This window comes from Entelurus aequoreus, linkage group LG02 (genome assembly GCF_033978785.1).
Source record: "Entelurus aequoreus isolate RoL-2023_Sb linkage group LG02, RoL_Eaeq_v1.1, whole genome shotgun sequence".
Classification (NCBI taxonomy): Eukaryota; Metazoa; Chordata; class Actinopteri; order Syngnathiformes; family Syngnathidae; genus Entelurus; species Entelurus aequoreus.
In genome coordinates this window covers 80,854,731-80,882,582 of record NC_084732.1, presented here as the reverse complement: position 1 = coordinate 80,882,582, position 27,852 = coordinate 80,854,731, and the positions used below count along the sequence as shown (strand labels likewise).

The 27,852-nt window shown below is 40.1% G+C and overlaps 1 protein-coding gene and 1 long non-coding RNA gene across 4 annotated transcripts in view; both read right to left on the bottom strand.

The window, feature by feature from the left end:
• Positions 1-1,537: 1,537 nt before the first annotated feature.
• On the bottom strand, positions 1,538-15,783 carry LOC133639709 (guanylyl cyclase-activating protein 2-like). Of its 3 annotated transcripts, none has more exons than XM_062033276.1 (5): positions 15,567-15,783; positions 15,334-15,483; positions 13,311-13,419; positions 7,684-7,816; positions 1,538-1,678 (listed from the first exon to the last, which is right to left on the bottom strand). In XM_062033276.1, the coding sequence occupies exons 1-4, from the start codon at positions 15,762-15,764 to the stop codon at positions 7,689-7,691; spliced, it is 585 nt and encodes a 194-aa protein (XP_061889260.1). In that variant the 5' UTR covers positions 15,765-15,783; the 3' UTR covers positions 1,538-1,678; positions 7,684-7,688. The 3 variants fall into 3 exon arrangements, with proteins under 3 accessions (XP_061889260.1, XP_061889253.1, XP_061889249.1); XM_062033269.1 differs by lacking the exon at positions 1,538-1,678 and adding an exon at positions 5,222-7,205; XM_062033265.1 differs by lacking the exon at positions 1,538-1,678 and having other exon boundaries at positions 5,222-7,816.
• An 811-nt stretch (positions 15,784-16,594) lies between these two features.
• Positions 16,595-27,852, bottom strand: part of LOC133639732 (uncharacterized) — a 33,138-nt gene continuing 21,880 nt past the window's right edge. The window contains exons 2-3 of the long non-coding RNA XR_009823850.1: positions 16,808-16,920; positions 16,595-16,710 (exon numbers count right to left, since the gene is read on the bottom strand). This is a non-coding gene — a long non-coding RNA (uncharacterized LOC133639732). The remainder of the gene's footprint in view (positions 16,711-16,807; positions 16,921-27,852) is intronic.

The following is a 27,852-nucleotide window of genomic DNA, read 5'->3' as shown; positions in this document are numbered from 1 at the left end:
CCCCGCCGTAGAATGCACCCCCTGACGGGAGTGTTATATCAACTAAAGCCCACACTTGAAGTTTCCACGTGCAAGAAAAGTTATTTAATAAGAAGCCAAAAAGTGCAAAAACAATAATGTTCGTGTTGGAGGAGTTGTGAATGACTGAAATATGAAATCCGTGCTGCAGTCGCTGCTGGGCCACAACATTAGGTACACCTGCAGACTGCAGCATCTACTCCAAACTGTCGAGCAGTTCCCTCCTTAGTGTTCTTTTTAGCAAATGCAATAGCTTGGACCTTAAATCCTACCAAATAGCTCTTAATCTTCTTCCCTTTATGCAATTTCAAATTATTGAAATCAGCCTCCTCCATTTTGAAAATAATAACAGGTGAAGTGTCACTCGTGACGTGACGAGTTTGACCCGGCGGAAATTCTAGGCGTATGCTAATTATTTTGCGAAACGAGTTTGACCCGGCGGTAATTCTAGGCAGGCGCATATTATATACCTGGTTGCAATTCAAGGAAATACGGTATTATGGCTGTTAGCATACAAACATCTACATACACTACCGTTCAAAAGTTTGGGGGTCACCCAAACAATTTTGTGGAATATCCTTCATTTCTAAGAACAAGAATAGACTGTCGCGTTTTAGATGAAAGTTCTCTTTTTCTGGCCATTTTGAGCGTTTCATTGACCCCACAAATGTGATGCTCCAGAAACTCAATCCGCTCAAAGGAAGGTCAGTTTTGTAGCTTCTTTAACGAGCTAAACTGTTTTCAGATGTGTGAACATGATTGCGCAAGGGTTTTCTAATCATCAATTAGCCTTCTGAGCCAATGAGCAAACACATTGTACCATTAGAACACTGGAGTGATAGTTGCTGGAAATGGGCCTCTATACACCTATGTAGATATTGCACCAAAAACCAGACATTTGCAGCTAGAATAGTCATTTACCACATTAGCAATGTATAGAGTGTACTTCTTTAAAGTTAAGACTAGTTTAAAGTTATCTTCATTGAAAAATAAGGACATTTTAATGTGACCCCAAACTTTTGAACGGTAGTGTACATTTTATAAGCCGCAGGGTTCAAAGCGTAGGAAAAAAGTATTTTTTTGGTAAATTTGCATTAGAAGAAAAGACTTGTATTGCTCGAGGCCTGTCACCTAACCCTTGCTTTGTAAATGGCAGAACCATAAAGCAGGAATATATTTTACCCTGACAATCTTCCGCAGTTCATGCCTGTCTAGTCGACCATTGTCATCGCTGTCGAACACTTTGAAAGACCACCTCAGTTTATCTTCCAGTTTTCCTCTCAGAACAAGATGAAGAGCAGCCACATATTCTATGAAGTCCATTGTATTGTCCTGTACAACAGAGAGCATACAAAATAATTGTTATAGTTAAACATGACAGGTATTTCAAAATAGCTGAGTATTGTTTACTCTATCATGGATTGTAACGGAATTAAATCAGAGTAGCATCTCACATGGTTCATGTCGAACGCCCGAAAGATGTTATCCATGTACTGAGACTCCGGTGTACCGCTTTGAACTCCAAACATCCTCTTGAACTCATGCAGGTGCAAAGATCCACTCGGGCACTCCGTGATAAAAGACTTGTAGAGGTCCTGAATGCTGTCCAACTCAAGTTCCTCATGGGGTTCCTGCCTTGGCTGGGTTTGTCCCATGCCGACTGGAGTAATAAAAAATAAAAAAAACTATAAATGATCAATATTCCTGTGACTAAGAGCTCAATAACCTCTTAACGGTGTCCGTCCTGGCTTGCAGGAACTGAGTGGAGTAATAACTGAATCATGGGCAGCCTGATTCCAACCAGGGTGGCTTATTTTTGGCCACAGGTTTTTTGAGTTTAACTGTAATCCACAATACTTATCCCATCTTGACCTTTGCGTGACCACAGGAACTTGTGCATTAAAGCAATGCTGAGGGAGAAGACCACGGACAACCACAGTGACAAGGAGACACGTTGTTAGGTTATGTGTGAAAGTCTCTCTTAGACTGTAGAACTACAAGCATTATTCTACAGATTTACCTAAAATGCCATTGCCAATAATGTTTGAGGTTTAAAAATACAAACCGATAATAGTAAAATATTAGTTATAACTAAAGTCGGGATTCCCAATCAATCTTTTTGAAACCCGATCAGATGCAATGACAATTGATTATAAAACTAAAAATGTTTTATAGAAATTAACTCAATCAAACATTTTTATAACGCTTATAATGAATTAATTTAAAATGTGCTAGTATTGTAAATCAGATGATGTTTTTGTATGATGTATCTGTATGTGTGATATTAAAACAAACTATTTTCTCAACCAAAAAGTGGTTAGTAAACAATAAATAAGTAAAAAACAAAACTACTATCGGCTCCGGTTTTAATAATTTAGGGCAGGGGTGTCAAAGTCAAGGCCCACAAATTAATTATCCATGGCAGTGGTCCCCAACCACTTTTTTAAAGTTAAATCAACATAAAAAACACAATATATACACTACCGTTCAAAAGTTTGGGGTCACATTAAAATGTCCTTATTTTTCAATGAAGATAACTTTAAACTAGTCTTAACTTTAAAGAAGTACACTCTATACATTGCTAATGTGGTAAATGACTATTCTAGCTGCAAATGTCTGGTTTTTGGTGCAATATCTACATAGGTGTATAGAGGCCCATTTCCAGCAAACTATCACTCCAGTGTTCTAATGGTACAATGTGTTTGCTCATTGGCTCAGAGGGCTAATTGATGATTAGAAAACCCTTGTGCAATCATGTTCACACATCTGAAAACAGTTTAGCTCGTTAAAGAAGCTACAAAACTGACCTTCCTTTGAGCAGATTGAGTTTCTGGAGCATCACATTTGTGGGGTCAATTAAACGCTCAAAATGGCCAGAAAAAGAGAACTTTCATCTGAAACGCGACAGTCTATTCTTGTTCTTAGAAATGAAGGCTATTCCACAAAATTGTTTGGGTGACCCCAAACTTTTGAACGGTAGTGTACATTATATATCAATATAATTCAATACAGTATGCAGGGATACAGTCCGTAAGCACACATGATTGTATTTCTTTATGACAAAAAAATAAATAAAAATTTTTTAACACATTTTTAAGCATTGACCGGTCCGCAAGTACAAAAAGGTTGGGGACCACTGATCTATGGCCCCCGGGATGATATATGATTAGTATTAGAACCGGCCCGCAGGCCACAGCCACCTGCTGCTGTTTTGCACGCACCAATACTCCATCAGTGTTGGCGCTAGGAATTTTCAAAATGGGGTCCCAGGGACCCCATCAAGTTATAAAAATGGGGTCCCACAGTACATTTTTTGGGGTCCCACTTTTTTTGTAAGCGTTTTGAAAACCAATGATAAATGTATGCATTATCCTGTTATATCTCACATTCTATATTATGTTTTGGAAAAAGGTTGTCATAAACGTTACTTAAATCATTAAAAAAATAATACAAAATAAAAAAATTTTTTATGCATTTGTACATTTATTCAGTTATAAACATTCGTTCACTTTCTTCTTTCCTCCATGGATCTAAACCTTACCGCTGCCGGTATTTTTTTCCTCTATTTTTATTGTAATATTTTCGGAATGTGTTTGCTCTATTTTTGGCCAAAGTAAGACAAAGAAGACAATCTGAAGTTGTCTTTATTTTTCAAGTTTTAATGCCATGATTTGAATAATAATGAGTTTGACACCCCTGATATAGGGTTTGCCCTCAAAGCCTTCCTGTATCCAGAGACTTCCTCCCTGACTTTGTAAACAATAACAAAAACACCCCAAAAATATTTTGCAAGAATAATAAAGAGAAAAGTTAAGAGAATTTAGTATTGTTTATTTATATATATATATATATATATATATATATATATATATATATATATATATATATATATATATATATTATATAATAGGGCTACAGCGATCAATTATAACAATTCATTGACAAGGATTTATTGTTGATTGACTGCCTAATAAAACGTTAACTTATAGACCGATAGGAATGTTTGTTTACACTTTTATTCCCCAAGGTATCAAATCATTAAGCTAAATAACTAACAATATCAGATACAAATATTTTTTTGCACTGAATGTCATGTTTACAAGTCTTGCATTTGAAGTCTGTTGATTAATTTTTCACTGTTGTATATATAACCTGTTTCTTAGTCATTTATGTTTCCAGGCTCAAAACGTCAAAACCAAATGTTTACAGTAGGTTATAAATAATAATTGCTGACTAGGCGACAATTAAAAGTTGCAGCTCGGGCTGAGCATCTATTTCGGTACTTTGTTGACACCAACCGAATCCCCCCGGTCCTGCCCGGCACCGATTCACGTAAAATCCAACGTGGCCTCGTTTACTCCAGCAGCACTGAGAGTGGACTCAGCCAAACTACCTCTGGTAATGTTGCAATTTTCATTCCCAACAAAGAAATCGGCTCAATAAAACATTCCAACTTAAGTAAAAAAGGGCTCCACTTTTCCAAAAAATGCACTAGCATGATGCTAATATACATGGCCTTTGTTATTGACATGCTACTGATTAGCATTAGTGATAATACATGGCGATTTCAACACCGCCAAATTTGTTAACGAGAACTACAACTAAGATGTGAGTTACGGTCAAACAGCCGGTGCGTAGTAAGTACGATACTTACAGTATTAACATGTTTTGGGCACAACAAAAGACTGAACTGACTTGCCAACTGCCACCTAACATCTTGGAATTGCGACTGTAATTGAGATTTAGAAATGTCACAATAAAACAAAATATAACTGGACAGCAGTTATCGTAATCAGCCCATTTTTAAATATTGCAATATTTTAAAAAAAAAATCAAAAACAGTTATTTGTTATTAACACACACAAACGTAACAAAAATTGATACCGTTGGGAACCAGTATCCAATCCCAGGTATTGGGAATTGGTACCGTATTGGTTAAAATGTGAATGGTACCCATCCATAACTGCAGCTCTTGTTTATACACTGATACCGTACTAGGTATCGATGGTATCGACGTCTGAATCGAACCTCCATACATCAACTCCAACAGGTGTTCTGGCAAGACATGCAACCTCCTGGAATTCATGCGCCGCATGTGTCTAACTAGATGTCAGAAAAATTAAAAAATACAAATATTTCAATAAAAAAATGTGTTTAAAAAATGAGTCCAGAACAATTATACAGTGAGCGCTCTTTATTTGTTTTGCAACATAACATTATCACACAGTGATACAGTAAAAAGTAGGAGTGAACAATGGGGAAAAAAATATAGTCAAATAAACATTCATGTATCAAAAAGGCAAAAAGAAACAATGCATACAATACATTAAATACAAATAATATTATTGCATTGTTGTAACAGTTTTATTACACATCAATATGTAGTTATTGCACAAATAACTTGATACTGTATAGAATAACACCGTTTTTGTTTTCAAGTAACGAGTAATTCAACGGTTATTATTAGTGGTGTCCCGATACATCTTTTTCACTTTCAATATTGAAGCCTTGCGTATTGGCCTATACCAATATTAAGCGGATACAATGCCATCACGACTCGTAGACCATACTTTAATTATTTTGTAGTGTGGAATCTTAAAAAAGGCTCTATTAAGTGACATTTTCCAAACAGAAAACAATGGTAGCTATGAAAGCCACAATAGCGGCTAGTGGCCACAATAATTAATTCATAATTAAGTCAAGCTCATGACGCAGTAAGTCAAAGCGGACACGTTTGTTACTGCATACTTTCTATTCCGCTTGTGCATTAGATAATTTGTATATGTAAGTAATATGCGCCTATAATTATTTGATACGTGTTTATACCGACAAATGTGCCGTTTTTAGACTGAAATACTGTTCAATTAAGGACACTTGTTGTTACGTATGTTTAGCTTGCGTGCTATTGTGTGCTTGGCTGTTTTGTAGCTGCGAGCTCCATGTTTACCTTTTGTAAGTGACTTGACTGAAACAGAAGAAAAACGACTTTGTGTAATTAACAAAGGACATTTAGATGTTAACTGGCTATCTAGCTAGATGCCAGCTGATACTGGTGTTTTTGCTGATATCGGGCTGATATCCGATACACATTTAATGTAATAAATTCCAATCCAAATCAATTAAATTACACATTTAAGTAATTCTTTGAAAATGTATTTACTTATTTCGCATTTGACCCTCCGTACCAGACTTCAGGCACTGGTTCGCTGCAAAAGAGCGAACCAGTGTTAAGATTAGGGTATTTATCAACAATTATCCCAAAAGTTCTGATACTTTTCAGCGTCTGAAAATGTATGCATTCTTGTTGTACTTTCTTAAAGACTGTGTGTTTACTACACTTCAGACATATGTTGGTTATTTTACTTGACATCCAGTGCTGTGGTGTATAAATGACATGTTTGTATGACTGTATGAATTTAAAAAAACCTGTACAACTACGGTACATGCCAGGGGCCGTATTTATCAAGCGTCTTAGAGTGCCATTTTACACTTAAGTCCAGAGAATTTGCGAAATTTAGTCCTACTCTCAAACTTAAGAATAAAAGCTATTTATCAACTTTCTTAAGTCTAAGAATCACTCCTACTCTCCACGATATTTAAGAGACCTTCAGAGGTGTCTTAAGTGGTTAGGAGTTGCCAGCAGGGGATGGCACTGAGGCGAGAGAGACGTGTGCCAACGTTCAGGGAGCCGAAGGATGTCCTGGCTTTGTTTGATGACGAGCAGCTGATCAAACGGTATCGTTTAGACAGAGCGGGTATTATTTTTGTCAGATTTAATCATTTTCGATTCCATGTTGATTTCTGCATGTGGCTGCAGTGGGCTAGTATATATAGAGCCACCCACACCAGTTTCAAATGAGTTGCCTAATTAATGAATTGGAAAGAAAATGTTATGAGAGTAGCTTATGTGTGTGTGTGGCCCTTTAATAGGTGACAGCATGTGAGGTGAGTGACGTCAGTGAGTGTGTGGGCGAGAGAAGAGAGGGAGCGGTAGCGTGAGTGCGGGCGGGGACTAGTTTGTTTTGTGTTGGATTGGCTGTGTGCAAGATCTGCAACTAATCGCCGGACTCATCATTCACCCTAAAGTCGTCCGCTGTGGAGACCCACTGCCGGGTAAAGTGAAGGGTGTTGCCCCGAGCATACATCGGCCCTGGAGAAGTGTCTCCCCTGCGCTCTTCGACTACGGTCTGGGAGCAGGAAGCAGGAAAGGTGCAACAAAAAGGAAACATTTATTTTTGATTCATTGCCAATATTGTTTGTTTTGTATTATTTTGTAGTTTATTGTCAAAATATACACTCCCATTGTCCACTCAAATATTTCTAAGATATTTCTTTATTCTTAGACAAGGGATTCCCTTCCGTGAATGGTCATTTCTTTGGACACAGAAATGACGTCACCTAAAATTCCGTTTACGGCACATAGTAATGTCGTAATTCAGCTCTGAGTGTGGCACTTAAGATTCAGTCCTACACTTCGCTGAAAGTGTGAGTAAGACGCTTGATAACTAACTTTTAAGTGCAGCTTTCAGCGAAGAATTTCTTTACTCTTAAGTCAACTCTTAGCAGACTTCTTAGGAGTAATTCTAAGAAGCTTGATAAATACGGCCCCAGGGCACTTTAAGCACTAAATGGGTTTTTATTGAGGTAAAGGCCTATGATGTGTACCATTTTCAGAAGTGCGCACTTTTTCTCCTTTGATCCAGAATCCACCGGGAAGGTTTTATGTCCACTTTCAGCATGTTGAGCACCCAGGGGTCCTGCTTTGCCCCTCTGATGAACTCTTCCATATTAATGCAGCCTGCAGAACAAAAACACAGGACATAATGACTTTTTTGTCTTTCTTCATCCCGACAGTGTAGGGCCCGGGTTACTAAAGGTTTGCATGCATTAAAACACGTGCATACTTGATAGCTTTTGCATCTCTGAAATGAGCAAAATAGAAGTGCAAACCATGTTTATGCAGAATATGTATGTTGAGTATTAGAACGGCCACAACAGTAGGAGGATGAGATGCAAATATAATCATTTAACACACGACATGTGATTTATCAAGACTAAAACTGTTCTGCTTTTATAATTGTTGCATCTTTTTCTAACAATGGGCAAGTGTGACGTCACCGCGAGGTGCACATACTTGTATGGACATATGGATTGGACATATTATATGGAAACCACTTTGCTTCAGTCTATCAGAATGTTATGGCTTCTGCATGGAGACTCGCGGGTAATTCCTTCTTTTCTAATGCCCTCCCACCTGCTCTGAAGTCTATAGAATAAATACTCGCGTGTTTATTTGTCTTTACGACATTTTAATTTAATTGGTTAGCTGGTAAAGGACGGCGACGCTATTACTTGGTTTAAAAAACCCCACAGAAAACGGACATCTTGCAGACATACCTACAAAGTAGTTTATAAATGCGACAATATAGCAATATTTACACCAAATTTACACCAAAGTATATCCAATATATTTTATCTAGACCAGGGTTTATGAATGTTTTTGACCTCAGGGCCCAACGTTTCCACTACAGAGGGGCCCAGGGCCCACTCAAATATTACCTCTGAATTAAATCACATTCAATAATTATATGTAACCTTCTCAAATGATATGAAACCATGTCTTAATCACAAAGATTAGTATTCATTTAAAAGGTAAACCTTAGACTTAGGTCAGGCTGATTACAAAAATAAGTAATAACCAAATATACTGCATACGAATGGACTCATACATAACTGGCAAAAAATACATTTATATACAATTATGTTTTGCTAAAAAAACAACACAATTATTATGAAATGTGTTTAACAAAACTGTGATTAAAATTATTAAATGTCAGCACTTTAGTCATAATTTTTGCGCTTAAGAAACTTCTCAATTTAGCTACAGACTTCTTTTTTTTACATTTTTTTAATGAATTTATTAATCAATCAACAAAACAATACACAACAATACAATCCAATTCCAAAACCAAACCCGTCCCAGCAACGTTAAGAATAACAACAAACAGAGCAATTGAGAGCAATTGAGGACACACAAACATGTCACGGAACAATACAAATGTAGTGAAACAAAAATGAACATTATCGACAACAGCATCAATATTAGTAATAATTTCAAAATAGCAGTGATTAAAAAAAACCCTCATTGATATTATTAAAAACATTAATAAAAAAATTAGAAATGAACAATAGTGTCACAGTGGCCCACACCTGCATCACATCTCACAAGCTTGACAACACACAGTGTCCAATATTTTCCACAAAGATATAAGTCATATTTTGGTTCATTTAATAGTTGAAACAAATTTAAATAATGGATCCCATATTCCAATATAGGACCCCATATTCCAATATAGGACTCATTATTATCTAAACTAAATGCAGTTTAATGCAGACTTCTTCTGTTTGTTTGAGATTGTAATTACTGCCACAAGTGGTGGACCAGTGTATTACAACTGAGTACCGCTGTGGTCTGTACGGACCAAAGCTGGGAAACAGATGTTTTTGGCGGCCCAGGCACTGATCTAAAACACAAGGATGATAGTTTTTTGCTAGCATTTGTTTTTTATATATAGGAGATGCCATCCATCCATCCATCTTCTTCCGCTTATCCGAGGTCTGGTGGCGGGGGCAGCAGCCTAAGCAGGGAAACCCAGACTTTTCTCTCCCCAGCCACTTTGTCCAGCTCCTCCCGGGGGATCCCGAGGCGTTCCCAGGCCAGCCGGGAGACATAGTCTCCCCAACGTGTCCTGAGTCTTCCCCGTGGCCTCCTCCCTAGGGAGGTGTTCGGGTGGCATCCTGACCAGATGCCCGAACCACCTCATCTGGCTCCTCTCGATGTGGAGGAGCAACGGCTTTACTTTGAGCTCCCCCCGGATGGCAGAGCTTCTCACCCTATCTCTAAGGGAGAGCCCCGCCACCCGGCGGAAGAAACTCATTTCGGCTGCTTGTACCCGTGATCTTGTCCTTTTGGTCATAACCCAAAGCTCATGACCACAGGTGAGGATGGGAACGTAGATCGACCGTTAAATTGAGAGCTTTACCCTCCGGCTCAGCTCCTTATTCACCACAACGGATCGATACAGCGTCTGCATTACTGAAGACGCCGCACCGATCCGCCTGTCGATCTCACGATCCACTCTTCCCTCACTCGTGAACAAGACTCCGAGGTACTTGAACTCCTCCACTTGGGGCAAGATCTCCTCGCCAACCCGGAGATGGCACTCCACCCTTTTCCGGGCGAGAACCATGGACTCGGACTTGGAGGTGTTGATATAGGAGATGCATTATCAATATATACAAATTATTGTAACATGCATTTTCTTGGCCCTGGATGATTCCAGTGCACCATCCCAGTTATCGCCGGTGGCAAAAACACCGGTTGCGCAGTCTCCCAGAGCGTACCTTCAACGTGATTGTGACTCTGTATTGCAGAAAGGGTGTAACGGATTATAGATGTGTGCAGCATGTTCAACAACATAGCAAAATGCCACAGGTGGGAAAGAATGATAACAAGAGTGTGGAGGGGGAAAAGTGTTTCCATGGTGATGCAAACTCCTTAGTTAAATAAAGCTGAGGTACTTGAATCTTGTGTCGCCAGGCGGAATTCAAACTGTAAATCCAGTCTGCGCACCTCGCTGATAGTCCCTCCCTCTCTGGGAGTGCACAAAAATCGTGCACGAGAGCTGCACGTGCACACGTATAGGTTGTTGAAAGTCTGAAGTTGCATCGATCGGATCCCCTAGTTCGTATTTTGTCGCAAATATGACCCCTTTAAAGGCCTACTGAAATTAATTTTTTTTTGTTTAAACGGGGATAGCAGATCCATTCTATGTGTCATACTTGATCATTTCGCGATATTGCCATATTTTTGCTGAAAGGATTTAGTAGAAAACATTGACGATAAAGTTCGCAACTTTTGGTCGCTGATAAAAAAAAAGCCTTGCCTGTACCGGAAGTAGCGTGACGTCACAGGTTGAAGGGCTCCTCACATTCCCCCATTGTTTTCAATGATGGCCACCAGCAGCGAGAGCGATTCGGACTGAGAAAGCGACGATTTCCCCCATTAATTTGAGCCAGGATGAAAGATTTGTGGATGAGGAACGTTAGAGTGAAGGATTAGAGTGCAGTGCAGGACGCATCTTTTTTCACTCTGATCGTAACTTAGGTACAAGTGCTCATTGCATTCCACACTCTCTCCTTTTTCTATTGTGGATCACGGATTTGTATTTTAAACCACCTCGGATACCAGTGGCGTGCAGTCACTAGAGGCAGGGGAGGCACGGCCTCACCTGCCATCATGGAAAGAAAAACAAAAGTAAAAAGAAAAAAAAAATAATTAAATTGTTATATGTATCCAGTGATTATACTAAAGTTATTTTCCATTTAACTTCACCAGTTTTAGATTATTTTTATTTTCACATTTGCCGTTCAAATACTGAGAAGAGACGGTGGAGTGCAGTTGAGGCACGTCACTGCGTTGTGCCTCAACATGGATTGTGCACAATGACTCGGCTAACTGCTGGCCTGCTGTGCAGTGAGACCGTATTGCTATATGAATTATATTATACATTTCCATAGTTTAGTTAGCTGAGGTATGTATATAATGTACAGTGTATTTTGTCAACAACTGTATGTGTGTAACGTATTTCTTGTGCTGAGCGATCATAAAACTCTGCTGCGAAGACACACTGTGAGAGGCTCGTCTCATAACCCCGCCTCCTGGTGCCAAGCACCTCCGCCGCAGAATGCACCGCCCGACGGGACCGCCACACCAACCAAAGCCCACACCCAAACCCTCCACGTGCAAGACCGAATCCACCCAAAAAAGTCACTTAACAAGAAGCCAAAAAGTGCAAAAACAACAATGCTCGCGCTGCAGGAGCCGCGAACGACCGCAGGGACACAACATTAGGTACACCTGTATGTTTGTAAATCTGACTGTGATGATGCAGTCGTGCCTCACCAGACATTAACCTCACCGCACGCCACTGTCGGATACTATATCCTCTGGAAAATGAGAGTCGAGAATGCAAAATGGACATTCACAGTGACTTTTATCTCCACGACAATACACCGGCGAAGCACTTTAGCTACGGAGCTAACGTGATAGCATCGTGCTTAAATGCAGATAGAAACAAAAGAAATAAGCCCCTGACTGGAAGGATAGACAGAAGATCAACAATACTACCAAACTCTGGACCTGTAACCACACGGTTAATGCTGTACCGCTTGGCGAAGCCTAGCAATGCTGTTGCTAACGACGCCATTGAAGCTAACTTAGCTACGGGACCTCGACAGAGCTATGCTAAAAACATTAGCTCTCCACCTACGCCAGCTCTCATCTGCTCATCAACACCCATGCTCACCTGCGTTCCAGCGATTGACGGCACGACGAAGGACTTCACCCGATCATCGATGCAGTTGACGGCCCGGAGACGGAGGAAGTCAAGGTGAGGACAGCGGCGCGCGTTGCAGCTTTCGACGACAACCCGGCCGCCATCAGAGTCGGCAAGAAACATATATTTCCCCAAAGTTACGTACGTGACATGCACATAGCGACACGCACGTACGGGCAAGCGATCAAATGTTTGTAAGCCAAAGCTGTACTCACGGTAGCGCGTCTGCTATCCAACTCAAAGTCCTCCTGGTTGTGTTGCTGCAGCCAGCCGCTAATACACCGATCCCACCTACAGCTTTCTTCTTTGCAGTCTCCATTGTTCATTAAACAAAAGATTCACCAACACAGATGTCCAGAATACTGTGGAATTTTGCAATGAAAACAGAGCTTTTTGTATTGGGATACAATGGTGTCCGAATACTTCCGCTTCAACCCTTGACGTCACGCGCATACGTCATCATACATAGACGTTTTCAACCGGAAGTTTCCCGGGAAATTTAAAATTGCACTTTATAAGTTAACCCGGCCGTATTGGGATGTGTTGCAATGTTAAGATTTCATCATTGATATATAAACTGTCAGACTGCGTGGTCGGTAGTAGTGGGTTTCAGTAGGCCTTTAATGTGCCTTATAATCCGGTGTGCCCTATGGTACGGAAAATACGGTAGTTTTCTCTTAAATAAAACATCATCGATTGGACTAATAGTCAACTATCGACAAAATCTGCCAAATCAGATTTGACTATGAACTTCTTTAGTCGAAGACAGCACTAGTTAGTAGATCACCCGCAACACGCTTACTAACAGTACACACCATTTGAAGCTAAGCACTTGCTTTTTAGATCTTTGCAAATTACTTTCAACGGTGAACAAGAACTGTGATAATTGCTTACCATCGCCATCAGTATCGACTGCCTGCATTATTCGATTCACAGCATCGTCGACCGTCATATGGGGCTCGTTGCTGTCTTTCTTGTTGCCTTTTGTCGCACGATGAATGCTCTACACAAACATGAAGAAAAAAAACATTGCTTTAATTGGTCAAATAATAAGATAGGCTCCAGCACCCACCGCCACCCCAAAAGGGACAAGCGGTAGAAAATGGATGGATGGAATAATTTTACAGAAAAACAGATTATATATTCCAAATCCATTTTACTGACTCAAAAAGCTTGTTGAAATATATGATCATTTGATGAAGCACAACAACTGTTTTGTTCAGTGATACTATAAAGCAGGGGTGTCAAACGTAAGGCCCGAGGGCCGGATCAGGCCCGCGAACAGGTTTTATCTGGCCCGCGGGATGAGTTTGCTAAGTATAAAAATGAACCTGAAATTTTTGAATGAAAGAAACTGCTGTTCTAAATGTGTCCAGTAGATGCCGCAATAGCAATTATTTGTATCTTTGTAGATCAGGGGTGTCCAAAGTGCGGCATTTGCGGCCCGCAGCTAATTGTTTACCGGCCCGCCACACATTCTGGAAATACTATTGTAAAAATGAAAAAGAACATTAAAAAAAGTGGAATGAGGTGAAATTTAACGAGAAAAAGTTGTAATGTTGACACAAAAGCTGCCATGCAGGCTGTTTTTTTTTTCTTTTGTCTTTCTTCATTTTTCTTTTTTTGCCATTGCTCAAAAAAAAAGAAAAAAAGACAAAAAATCCATGTTATAATGAATTATTTTCAGGGCTCCAATTACTTCAAATATTTCACTTTTAAAATGTTTTATGTGGTAAATATTGCATATATTGTGTAGTAGCCATATTAAAACATCAAAGTTTTCTTCGACAAAAGCGCATAAAACAAACAAAATAATTGTTCCAGCATAAAATCGACAGATATATCTGAAGTTGATCTCGTAACTTAAGTGTTGAAAGTAAAAGAAAAACCTAATAAAAATGTATCACTTTATGAGTGGGGCACCTTTTGGATCCCAAATATATTTAGTGATTTTTTATTTATCTTTTCACTGTGATTACTCAAAATATGAAATAATTAAAATCAATGGTGTCCTGCATTATTGATCTTTTAGGGCTCTAATTACTAAATATTGCATATTTCAGTTTTACTATAAAAAAACTAAGTTGTTTTTGACAGAAAAGCCATAAAACATTTTTTTTAAAATTTGTATTACTTTATATCAACTTGAAGTTGATATAGAGATTTACTGTAAACGTTAAATAATTAAAAAATAATAATAATCTGACTTATTTTTAAAATTTTAATGACTGAGACCCTTTATGGTCCCCGGGACCCCTAAAGGTAAAATAAATAAAAAATGCATATATTTTGTTATGGTTTGAAAATGAAAAATATCAAAATGGCCCCCACATGCTTTAATTTTTCTGTGTGCGGCCCTCAGTGGAAAAAGTTTGGACACCCCTGTTGTAGATGATGCTACACATGTACAACATAAACCACTTGTTAGTACAGCAGTCGAGGAAAATGATCAAACTACACAAATAACATCCTGTAATTTGATTTTGATATAATTTTTTTTTTAAATCTTGATAGATTGAAAATGAACACCAATGAGTTGACTGATGAACATTATCACATCATTTATTCAGAAAATATACATAACGACAAATAAAGATTACATGTAAGTGTAAAAAAAAAACCTAACAACATTATGATTTGTACAATTTCAGAATGTGCTTGTTCTATTTTCAAACAAAGAAACAATCTGAAATTGTCTTTATTTTGAAGTTATCATGCCGTGATTTTACCAGTCCAGGCCCACTTGTGAGTAGATTATTCTCCATGTGGCCCCCCCATCTAAAATGAGTTTGACACCCCTGCTATAAATACTGTATATCTGCAATAAAAGTGCACTATTACCAGTATGATGATACATTCAATGACATACAAAAAGCTTGCTTTCATATGCGGATGATTAATCCCGACGTAAGCTTACATCGATTATTGACCGCAGCTCGTCCCTGTCCACAAAGCCGTTGCTGTCTTTGTCGTACACCTTGAACGACCAGCGCAGCTTGTGCTCCGTGTCGCCCCGAAAGACCAGGTTCAGTGCCGCTACAAACTCAAGGAAATCTATTGTATTGTCCTGCAAGCAAGGTGGATGATGGACAATGACGGTCATTTTGGCACAGAGAGAAACAAAAATGCGTGGGCTTTAGAAGATCGTACCCCGTTTTTGTCAAACGCTCGAAACATGTTCTCCGCATAATCTGAAGCTTCACCTGTGGGGTCCACGCCGAAGAAACGCTTGAACTCGTGCAGAAAAAGTCGTCCGCTCGGGCACTCCGTGACAAACTTTTTGTACATATCCTGAAGTGCTTTTATGTCGATTTCTTCGGCGTTTTCCGTTTGCTGTGCCTGTCCCATGGTTGGTATTTGATCAGTTCATTGTGTGTGCTAACTAGAAGGAGGCATCTTACTCACTCGGTTGTTTTTTTTAAGCCTGTGGAAATCCCAAAGATCCAGTTTACGTTTGAGACAGGTATTAGTGTGGCTTGAAGATTAAGACTGGATTACCTTGTTGGGGTTTCCTCTCAGAGTTAGCTCTTAGTTTAATGTGGTCTGGGCCAAACACATTTCTGGCTGAAAATACTGTATTTTACGGACCATAGGGCGCACTGGATTATAAGGCGCACTGCCGATGAATGGTCTATTTTCGATCTTTTTTCTTACATAAAGCGCACCGGATTATAAGGCGCATTAAAGGAGTCATATATATATATATATACTGTATATATATATATTTTTTCCCAAATATAAAACATTTCCTTGTGGTCTACATACCATGTAATGGTGGTTCTTTGGTCAAAATGTTGCATAGATTATGTTTTACAGGTCATCTTCAAGCCGCTTTCTGTCAAAAAATGGAGCTAACTGTTTTAATGACATTCAGACTTTACTTAAATAGATAACGGAGCAGCATCTCCTCATTTGGAAACAACAACAAGGTCGGAAATGTGTCCCGTAAAAAAACGTCCGACCGGAACTCTCTAATAACTAAAGTTCCTTGGTTGATGGCGTTGTCCGCAGGCCCACCGGGGTCGATGGCGGCGTCCGCAGGCCCACCGGGGTCGATGGCGGCGTCCGCAGGCCCACCGGGGTCGATGGCGGCGTCCGCAGGCCCACCGGGGTCGATGGCGGCGTCCGCAGGCCCACTGGAAAGGATGGCAGCGACTGCGGCAGACCCACTGGAGTAAGAAGTAGCTGTGCCTCTCCAGCTGCAAAGCTACGCATAGCCCCCGCCCCGCCCACCCAAGGGACGGATCCAAGACGTCCCCAGAGAAGCCAACACATGACAGGGATGGGTTGGAGGCTGCACGAAAAGAGGCAAAAAACTGCTTCGATGTGGCCATCAGTTTGAAAATCCTGTCAAGCCTCTCGGCCATGGAAATCTCCGCGGGGTCATTCACTGGTTGGATCATTTCTGTCACGGGGTGGTGAACGTTGCTTCGGCGTGACCCCAAGGATGCGGGACCAAACAGGAAATACTGCCAAAACTACAGCACCAGGACAGCAAGTGATTCTAAACACAGGAAAACCCAAACATAACCAAACTGTCAGTAGTAAGCCTGTCAGTCACAAGCTTCACAAGCTGCCAATACATTTTGCCTTGTCACATCAGACCAATGATTTTGCCCAATGGGTAACGGTGGACCAATAACATCGTTCACATTAAATCAAACACACTCACACAATCATTCAGTCAGCTGTTTAGCGCATTATGGATAAAATGCACAAGACGCAGCCTCAAAGCCAAAGACGAACCCAGCCTTCGAAAAAGACACATGGAAATGAGATCCACCACCGACAACCGACCCCAAAAGGCCAGCCTGACATGGACTCGAGGAGATAGACGAAGACCATGATCAATTGACTTCTTTACAGGGACTGTCTTTTGTTAAATTTGTGATTTTGTTCAATTTGTGAATGAACACAAAAGCATGTGTAAATATGTTTCAATGTGTACAGTTTTGTACAAAATACAATTGGATATTCCAATTGTATTTCGTACGAAATACAATTAGAATTATTTTGACTCGGTGGGCCAAATTTAGAGAAGAAAAATGTGTCTGGGGACCAGTATACATGTAAGATGTGAAAATCTGCTGTACAGTATGTGTGCATTGGTCCTACTTTTAGGAACACTAATACAAAACCTCACAATAATGTCTGATTGAATGCTAAAAACTTTATGACAGACCGCCCTGAATAGAATTTCAATTTTTTTTTTACTGAATGAGACACCCAGAATGTACATGAAAATAAACAATGTGGGGTTTACAATATTAACTACGAACGATAAAACACTGAATATTTACAACATATGAATGTCACACCTCCTCTCGATCGACATATTTTACAATCAAGCAAAACGCAACAAAAATGCAACAAACAGCGAAATATGAATGCGAAGGGTAAAAAAACAAAACACCTACGATCTGATATATCTGATATATCACTAAGCTTTAGAACTTTGTTCTAAAAATCTCCTTCCGCGTCTGTCCCTGACACCCGCATTTCAGGCTGGCCGCCCTGGAAACACTCTGTGGAAACGCTCCCCACCCACACTGCTTGGTGCCTTGTCTGAGCTGCTGTGATTCACTTAGATGACCATAGTAACTAGGACGGCGTGGCAAAGTTGGTAGAGTGGCTGCGCCAGCAATCGGAGGGTTGCTGGTTACTGGGGTTCAATCCCCGCCTTCTACCATCCTAGTCACGTCCGTTGTGTCCTTGGGCAAGACACTTCACCCTTGCTCCTGATGGCTGCTGGTAGCGCCTTGCATGGCAGCTCCCTCCATCAGTGTGTGAATGGGTGAATGTGGAAATACTGTCAAAGCGCTTTGAGTACCTTGAAGGTAGAAAAGCGCTATACAAGTATAACCCATTTATCATTTATTTATAATTAGATTACCATAGTAACTAGTATATCATGCAAAAGCGCAGATTGCAACCATTGAAATACTTTGCATAGTTCAAGACTTACGGTCATTTGAAAACATCACTGCACATCATAATGGCAGCTACAGTTTCCATCTTAAAGATCTTAAAGACATGTATTTGGGAATGTCCAGCGGGCCAGGTTGAAAAGCTTAACGGGCCGCATGCGGCCCCTGGGCCTTAATTTGCCCAAGTCTGGTATAGATGTTTACATTTCAGCCTACAATAATTCCACTTCCAACTACAGAAAACATGGATATATATATATAAGCTACATATATGCTAATATTAGCCCTGTTCTAACGACATACGTAAGTGACTGCACCCAAAAGCCCAGAGAGGGCCATCTCACATCCATTTTAAATCCCACCCAAAAGTTGCAGTTGCACGAATTTCATTGGTCAAGTGTGAACAATGTCATCGGAGCCTTGGCACGCACCAAACAAGTCGCCCAAGAACACTCGTACCTTCTCACTTTCACTTTAAAGGCCTAGTGAAAGCCACTACTACCAACCACGCAGTCTGATGGTTTATATATCAATGATGAAATCTTAACATTGCAACACATGCCAATACGGCCGGGTTAACTTATAAAGTGCAATTTTAAAATTCCAGCCACACTTCCGGTTGAAAAACTCCTTTGGATATGATTTATGCGCGAGACGTCACAAAAGCAACGGAAGTGGTTGGACCCCATCGGACCCGATAGAAAAGCCTCTTGTTTTCTTTGACAAAATTCCACAGTATTCTGGACATCTGTGTTGGTGAATCTTTTGCAATTTGTTTAATGAACAATGGAGACTGCAAAGAAGAACGTTGTAGGTGGGATCGATCGGTGTCTTAGCGGCTAAGTACAATACTGTAATATATGTGATATTTGCATTAGTGTACTGTGTCTTTAAGGGTTTGGGGAATGCGCATGCGCGAGTGAGTTGGCGGAGAACTTGAGTGTGTGTGAGCGTGACTTTTGGCTAACAGCAGCTCGTGTATGTGTGTGCGTTACTTTTTGAACTACAACCAGTTACCGCTTGTTAATAAAGCGATTGAGCAATTTGTTTAATGGACAATGGAGACTGCAAATAAGAAAGTTGGAGCCGGTGGAGCAGCGGACTACAGCAACACCAACACCAGGAGGTTGTGTTGTGTTTTGAGCAGGATAACAGACGCACTACGGTGAGTCTAGCTTTGGCTTCCAAACATTTGATCGATTGCCCGTACGTGCGTGTCGATATGTGCATGTGACGTACGTAACTTTGGGGAAATATATGTTTCTTGCCGACTCTGATGGCGGCCGGGGTGTCGTCAAAAGCGTACAACGCCCGCCGCCGCATCTAAGTTAGCTACGCAGCTAGGTTAGCTTCTGTTTTTTTAGCTTCGCCAAGCGGAATATTATTAATCGTGTATTTACATGTTCATGGTTTAATAGTATTATTGATCTTCTGTCTATCCATCCACTCAGGGTTTTTTTTTATTTAGTTTCTATCTGCATTTGAGACTGGCGCTATCGCGTTGGCTACGTTGCTAGGTTAGCTTCTGTTTTTTTAGCTTCGCCAAGCTGAATATTATTAATCGTGTATTTACATGTTCATGGTTTAATAGTATTATTGATCTTCTGTCTATCCATCCAGTCAGGTTTTTTTAAAATTTAGTTTCTATCTGCATTTGAGACTGCTGCTATAACGTTGGCTACGTAGCTAGGTTAGCTTCTATTTTTTTTAGCTTCGCAAAGCTGAATTATTAATCGTGTATTTACATGTTCAGTCACTGTGAATGTCCATTTCGCGTTCTCGACTCTCATTTTCAAGAGGATATAGTATCTGAGATGGTTTAAAATACAAATCTGTGATACACAATAGAAAAAGGAAAGTGTGGAATCCAATGAGCCAGCTTGTACCTAAGTTACGGTCAGAGCGAAAAAAGATACGTCCATCACTGCCTCTCAAGCCCTTCACTGTAACGTTCCTCATCTACGAATCTTTCATCCTCGCTCAAATTAATGGGGTAATTGTCACTTTCTCGGTCCGAATCTCTCTCGCTCCATTGTAAACAACGGGGAATTGTGAGCAGCACTACCGCTTGTGACGTCACGCTACTTCCGGTACAGGCAAGGCTTTTTTTATCAGCGAGCAAAAGTTGCGAACTTTATCTTCGATTTTCTCTACTAAATCCTTTCAGCAAAAATATGGCAATATCGCGAAATGATCAAGTATGACACATAGAATGGATCTGCTATTCCCGTTTAAATAAAACAATTTCATTTCAGTAGGCCTTTAAACATGTACATCCACGTGGTTCTACTGACCACCTGACCCTGTCCCGTGTTGTTGTAGATCAGTCTCTTCACTGTCCTCCACTAAAAACAAGCTAAGAGCTTAAGGCGCTCCGGGCCATGCTAATTTGGAATTGGTATATCAATCTCCTTTAATTAGATTACATTAGCCAGGGGAGACAAATCCTTCAGGAGACTTGGATTGAGATGATCCTTAAGTAGGTCACGCTTAACTAAAAGTCTCAAACTGTATAGAGATTTTCATTTTTTAAGAACTCAGGTTTGTCCAGAAGCAAAACTCTTTATACAAGGCTGAGCTTGCCCAAAAGTTGCCTTCTGCCAAGGTTTAGAATTTGGAACTTATCCAGTCGCTACTCAGAAAGACTGATCAACAGTGAAACCAGTGAAAGGAGATTAAAAGTGTTCAGGCTTATCGATACTGTAGGTATGAAGTACACTGGTAATGTAATGTACATTTAACGCACATAAATGTTGTGTGTTTGTGTATTTGATTGTCCCAAGTGTGGGACTACGCTTTGACAGAATGACTTTGTGGTGGATTATACGGTGTACCATTTTCTTATATGATTGTGAAGTAACATGTATTTGTATTTGGTCACAGAATGCTTTTGAGGATTATTCTACTAATGAAATATGCCCTAAAATAGCTTCAAAAGTGCACATGTCCATCACAAGCTCTCCGGAGATTGATTGACTGATTGAAACTTTTATTAGTAGATTGCACAGTACAGTACATATTCCGTACAAGTGACCACTAAATGGTAACACCCGAATACGTTTTTCAACTTGTTTAAGTTGGGGCCCACGTTAATCAATTCATGGTAAAAGTGAGTGGTGGCTCTTACCCCCAGGAAATTGGAATCCTACAAGAATGCAGGGTGGATTTTAGGAGGAAGCGTAAAGACATTAGCAACATCTGGTAGGAAGCCCTCACCAGTAGGAGTAGAGCATAGGGGTCGGAGGTTACCCGACTCAAACCGATCACAGGAAATAGGTTGACTGACCGGCCCCACGGCTAGAACAACAAAGAGTAACTGTCTTCGTGTAAAAGGTATTTAAGGACAGTTGTATAACAAAACAGCAGAGGAGTAATCAGGCCCATACTTTTTCTCCTGGAAACTGCAGCTCCAGTCTGAGGCTCGCTAAAACAAATAAAGCTTTTTGTTCGACGATTCCTCGTTGGCGTCTTCTTGCCTCATCACCCATCACACGACCAACACATATACAACAACCTCATCTGAATACAACAGGTACTAACTAACACCTCCTATCATGTTAGCACTAATATTTGTTAAATTGAAATTAATCCTTTGACGAGAGACAGATTCTGACTGGCTCCGAGGCGGGCAGTCCCAGTTCACGTCTGCCGCCAGACGAATGTCACAGAGTGGCGACTAAGTTTGTGGTCAAAAGGTTGCATTTTCGGTCGGTGAATGTTCAATTGTAGTCAGAGAAAAAGTGTCATGTTTTCCTGCAACCAAATTTTCTCTCAATGAATATATTATACAGGTGGAACTCATAAAATTAGAATATGGTGAAAAGTTAATTCATGTCAGCAATTAACTTCAAATGTGAAACTAATCTGTGACATTACCTCATCAAAGTGGCAAAGTGAGAAATGCCAAGCCTTTAATTTTTGTAATTTTGATCATCATGGCTTACAGTTTTCGAAACGTTACATTTTCTGACATTTTCAATTCAAAGTTTTCATAAAATGTAAGCCATAACTTTGTTGTTTTTTGCAATTATTAGCTCATTTGGAAATGAATGCCTGCAACATGTTTCAAAAAAGCTGGCACAAGTGGCAAAAAAAGACTGAGAAAGTTGAGGACTGCTCATCAAACACTTATTTGGGACATCCCACAGGTGAACAGGTTAATTGGGAACAGGTGGGTGCCATGATTGGGTATAAAAGCAACTTCCGTGAAATGCTCAGTCATTCACAAACAAGGATGGGGCGAGGGTCGCCACTTTGTCAATAAATGCGTGAGCAAATTGTCTAACAGTTTAAGAACAACATTTCTCAACGGGCTATTGCAAGGAATTCAGGGATTTCACCATCTACGGTCAGTAATATCATCAAAAGGTTCAGTGAATCTGGAGAAATCACTGCACGTAAGCAGCAAGGCTAAAAACCAGCATTGGATGCCCATGACCCTCGATCCCTCAGGTGGTACTGCATCAAAAACCGACATCAATGTGTAAAGGATATCACCACATGGGCTCAGGAACACTTAAGAAAACCACTGTCAGTAACTACATTTTTTCCAAAATCGACAGTGCACCTTATAACCCGGTGCGCCTAATGTACGGAATAATTCTGGTTGTGCTTACCGACCTCGAAGCAATTTTGTTTGGTACATGGTGTAATGATAAGCGTGACCAGTAGATGGCAGTCACACATAGGAGACACGTGTAGACTGCAATATGACGCCAGTAAACAACACCAAAACTATAAATGTTCCATTGAAAATAAAGAACATTACACACGACTTTGAAGCCGCACCGCTTGATGGATTGTCGGCCCATTACGGCTACCGTAGTCAGAGATACATGTATTACTATGGTGTGTGTATAAGGACCGCAAAATGGCACCCATTAGCAGACATATAATCTGGTGTTTTGTTTCACAATATTATGCAAAACCAACTTTTTTTTACCTTCTGGTACCTGCTGATGTGATTTTGAGATCTGCATAAGTCCCGAAAATGTGCGCACGTCCGCCACTGTAGTCCGTACTGATTTCGTCGTCGATAAACTTCTTCTTTTTCACAATCTTCTTGTTATGGGACATTCACCCTCCGCTGTTGCCATTTCTAATATAAAGTAGTGTAAAGTTCTTACTTATATCTCGCTATGGAAGCGCTAAAAACTACCGGTGTAGTGGGTTTACATAATTCACCCACCGAACTTTCGTTATTAGAGAGTTCCGGTCGGACGGTTTTTCACGGGACACATTTCCGGCGTTGTTGTTGCGTTATTGAGCCACGGATGAGGAGATGCTGCTCCGTTATTGATTTAAGTAAAGTCTGAATTTCATTAAAACAGTTTGCTCCATTTTTTAAAATGTATTCTACATTTCCGTCCTTGCACGCTACACCGCTACAACAAAGATGACGGAGAGAAGACGCTGCCGAAGGTAAGCCACGTAAATAAGACTGCCCACAAAGTGGCTTGAAGATGATCTGTAAAACATAATTTATGCAACATTTTGATCAAAGAACCACCATTACATGTTATGTAGACCACAAGGAAGTATTTTCAATTTCGAAAAAAAATCATAATATGACTCCTTTAATGCGCCTTATAATCCGGTGCGCCCTATGGTCCAAGAAATACGATAAGTTTTAAAGGACATCCATGTATAATCAACGTTGTATCAATGTCTTGTGCCGGCTGGGATTGTAAATACAGACCGGATGACAATTATGGGCTACAGTGCAAATACACGATATATTATATATGTATATATATTACTAAATAAAACAAACACTGCTCAATAATTATTATAACGGCTTAAAACTCATGGTAAAAATTCCTAACAAACTCAGTTGCGTGCATGTGTGAGGATCTACGTTTGTTGACCCACCTTGTAAATTATGTTTGACCTGAAGACGTTAAACCAAACCTAATGAGATTACAATCTTATCCAGCTCATACATAACCTTTGGTAGTCAACATGAACTCTAACCTTCTTTACAGACATGTATTTGAGGTGAATATTCATGAATCAGACCTATAAGTTGTCTGAAATGTTTTGCAGATTGAAGAAATTAGCAAAATGATTGGCATTTCATTACTATTCATGAATTATTCAAATAACGCCGTCAACATATTGATTTTAAAGGCCTACTGAAACCCACTACTACCGACCACGCAGTCTGATAGTTTATATATCAATGATGAAATCTTAACATTGCAACACATGCCAATACGGCCGGGTTAACTTATAAAGTGCAATTTTAAATTCCCCGGGAAACTTCCGGTTGAAAACGTCTATGTATGATGACGTATGCGCGTGACGTCGATCGTTGAAGCGGAAGTATTCGGACACCATTGTATCCCAATACAAAAAAGCTCTGTTTTCATCGCAAAATTCCACAGTATTCTGGACATCTGTGTTGGTGAATCTTCTGCAATTTGTTTAATGAACAATGGAGACTGCAAAGAAGAAAGCTGTGGGTGGGATCGGTGTATTAGCGGCTGGCTGCAGCAACACAACCAGGAGGACTTTGACTTGGATAGCAGACACGCTATCCGACGCTAGCCGCCGACCGCATCGATGATCGGGTGAAGTCCTTCGTCGCTCCGTCGATCGCTGGAACGCAGGTGAGCACGGGTGTCGACAAGCACATGAGGGCTGGCTGGCGTAGGTGGATAGCTAATGTTTTTAGCATAGCTCTGTGAGGTCCCGTAGCTAAGTTAGGTTCAATGGCGTCGTTAGCAACAGCATTGTTAAGCTTCGCCAGGCTGGAAAGCATTAACCGTGTAGTTACATGTCCATGGTTTAATAGTATTGTTGATTTTCTGTCTATCCTTCCAGTCAGGGGTTTATTTCTTTTGTTTCTATCTGCAGTTAAGCCCGATGCTATCACGTTAGCTCCGTAGCTAAAGTGCTTCGCCGATGTATTGTCGTGGAGATAAAAGTCACTGTGAATGTCCATTTCGCGTTCTCGACTCTCATTTTCAAGAGGATATAGTATCCGAGGTGGTTTAAAATACAAATCCGTGATCCACAATAGAAAAAGGACAAAGTGTGGAATCCAATGAGCCCTTGTACCTAAGTTACGGTCAGAGCGAAAAAAGATACGTCCTGCACTGCACTCTAGTCCTTCACTCTCACGTTCCTCATCCACAAATCTTTCATCCTCGCTCAAATTAATGGGGTAATCGTCGCTTTCTCGGTCCGAATCGCTCTCGCTGCTGGTGTAAACAATGGGGAAATGTGAGGAGCCTTTCAACCTGTGACGTCACGCTACTTCCGGTACAGGCAAGGCTTTTTTTTAATCAGCGACCAAAAGTTGCAAACTTTATCATCGATGTTCTCTACTAAATCCTTTCAGCAAACATATGGCAATATCGCGAAATTATCAAGTATGACACAGAATGGATCTGCTATCCCTGTTTAAATAATAAAAAAAATCATTTCAGTAGGCCTTTAATATAGCTGTTTAATTAATCAAGCCTTTATTTTTTTTTAGAAAAACCTATAATAATGACTCTTATAGCAATTAATGAGGTATTGGCCTGAGCCTCATACTGTGTCATTGTCCACAATTGTCCACCAGATGGCAGTAAAAGATCACATCAAGATTCCACAAAAGGCTCACATTTTTAGAAAAACCTTATGGATGGGTGGATGGCTGATGTTTAGAACAATTAAGTCATCAAGTGTTAATAATAATATGATATATTTATTTTTGTGATTGATATGTGCAAATATAATCATGTGATGTTCCTTAATGTAACTTGCCGGGAAACAGATCATAACCTTAATGCACGTTCCATATTAAGCATCCACAGCGTGATTTTGAGGGTCGAGTCCAAAATAAACCTATTACCTAGCAGTTATGGTCATTTTCCAAATCAGGACTTTCAAGTTTCGTTGCAAAACAGAAAGCAAATGGCAACTATCACCGATGCAAAGTGTTTGTGACTCAGAAGACCAACCGCAGAATGTTTGCCTGACAGATCTGAGATAATGAGATCCTCTGATAGGAAAGGAGAATACATTTCCTTTAATCTGATCTAACTGCAGGAAATGTCCTAGAATATTGGATAAAGATTTAAATAAAGGAGGTATGAAAGGATTATTTTGTTTGTTAAAATATCACTATGATTTTTTAACTACACATAAAACACTACAAAACGTATAATAGTGGTGCCTCTTGGTCATAATTTTGCATTTTAGCATCCAAGCGTACACGTACGAGCTGAAAGACGAGAACAAAGCAACTTCAGAACCGGGGAGATGAAAGCGTCTCAAAGGTTACTTTATTCTCTCTCTCTTTCAACACCTTTCAGTCCATAAGGTTATCAGTATACGTGCTACGTGTTAGCATGACGTCTGTCTCACTATCTGAAACGACTGTGTTCACCCAGGCAAGAATATTGCATTGTATGTAGTCTGTCTGTCGTCTGTAGGCTAACAATGCTACATCGCGAGGTGCGAGTTAAAACTCCAGTATGCAAAGCCAAAGCCATTTATCAACAACACCCAGAAACGCCGCCGGCTTCGCTGGGCCCGAGCTCATCTAAGATGGACTGATGCAAAGTGGAAAAGTGTTCTGTGGTCTGACGTGTCCACATTTCGAATTGTTTTTGGAAACCGTGGACGTCGCGTTCTCCGGAACAAAGAGGAAAAGAACCATCTGGATTGTTATAGGCGCAAAGTTGAAAAGCCAGCATCTGGTATGGGGGTGTATTAGTGCCCAAGACATGGGTAACTTACACATCTGTGAAGGCACCATTAATGCTGAAAGGTATATACAGGTTTTGGAGCAGCATATGTTGCCATCCAAGCAACATTATCATGGACGCCCCTGCTTATTTCAGCAAGACAATGCCAAGGCATGTGTTACAACAGCGTGGCTTCATAGTAAGAGTGTGGGTACTAGACTGGCCTGCCTGTAGTCTAGACCTGTCTCCCATTGAAAATGTGTGGCACAATATGAAATCTAAAATACCACAACGGAGACCCCGGACTGTTGAACAACTTAAGCTGTACATCAAGCAAGAATGGGAAAAAATTCCACTTGAAAAGCTTCAGAAAATTGGTCTCCTTAGTTCCTCAGAGTGTTGTTAAAAGGAAAGGCCATGTAACACAGTGGTAAAAATGCCCCTGTGCCAACTTTTTTGCAATGTGTTGCTGCCATTAAATTCTAAGTTAATGATTATTTGCAAAAAAAAAAAAAGTTTCTCAGTTCGAACATTAAATATCTTTTCTTTGCAGTCTATTTAATTGAATATAAGTTGAAAATGATTTGAAAATCATTGTATTCTGTTTTTAATAACTAATTGCACAACATGCCAAGGATGGATGGATGGATGACAATGTGCTAAATTCACTGGTTTTGTAGATTACATTTAGTAGTAGGTGGATCCTTCTGTATATTGTTTAGCCAGGCTATGTGTTATCTGTGCAATTCTCGCTCTGTGCTGCCGCTCCGGAGAATAAAAAATGGCCAACTCGTGCAAGAAGTCTTTCTGGAAAATAGTTGAATGAAT

Bases quoted from the DNA above. Each gene is read 5' to 3' on its own strand.
- LOC133639709 (XM_062033276.1), bottom strand. From the start codon at position 15,764: ATGGGACAGGCACAGCAAACGGAAAACGCCGAAGAAATCGACATAAAA. The intron at 13,420-15,333 runs GTAAGCTTACGT...ATGTTTGTGTAG, and splicing joins AGCTGCGGTCAATAATCGAT to AGCATTCATCGTGCGACAAA. The intron at 7,817-13,310 runs GTAAGCAATTAT...TTTGTTCTGCAG, and splicing joins AGTCGATACTGATGGCGATG to GCTGCATTAATATGGAAGAG.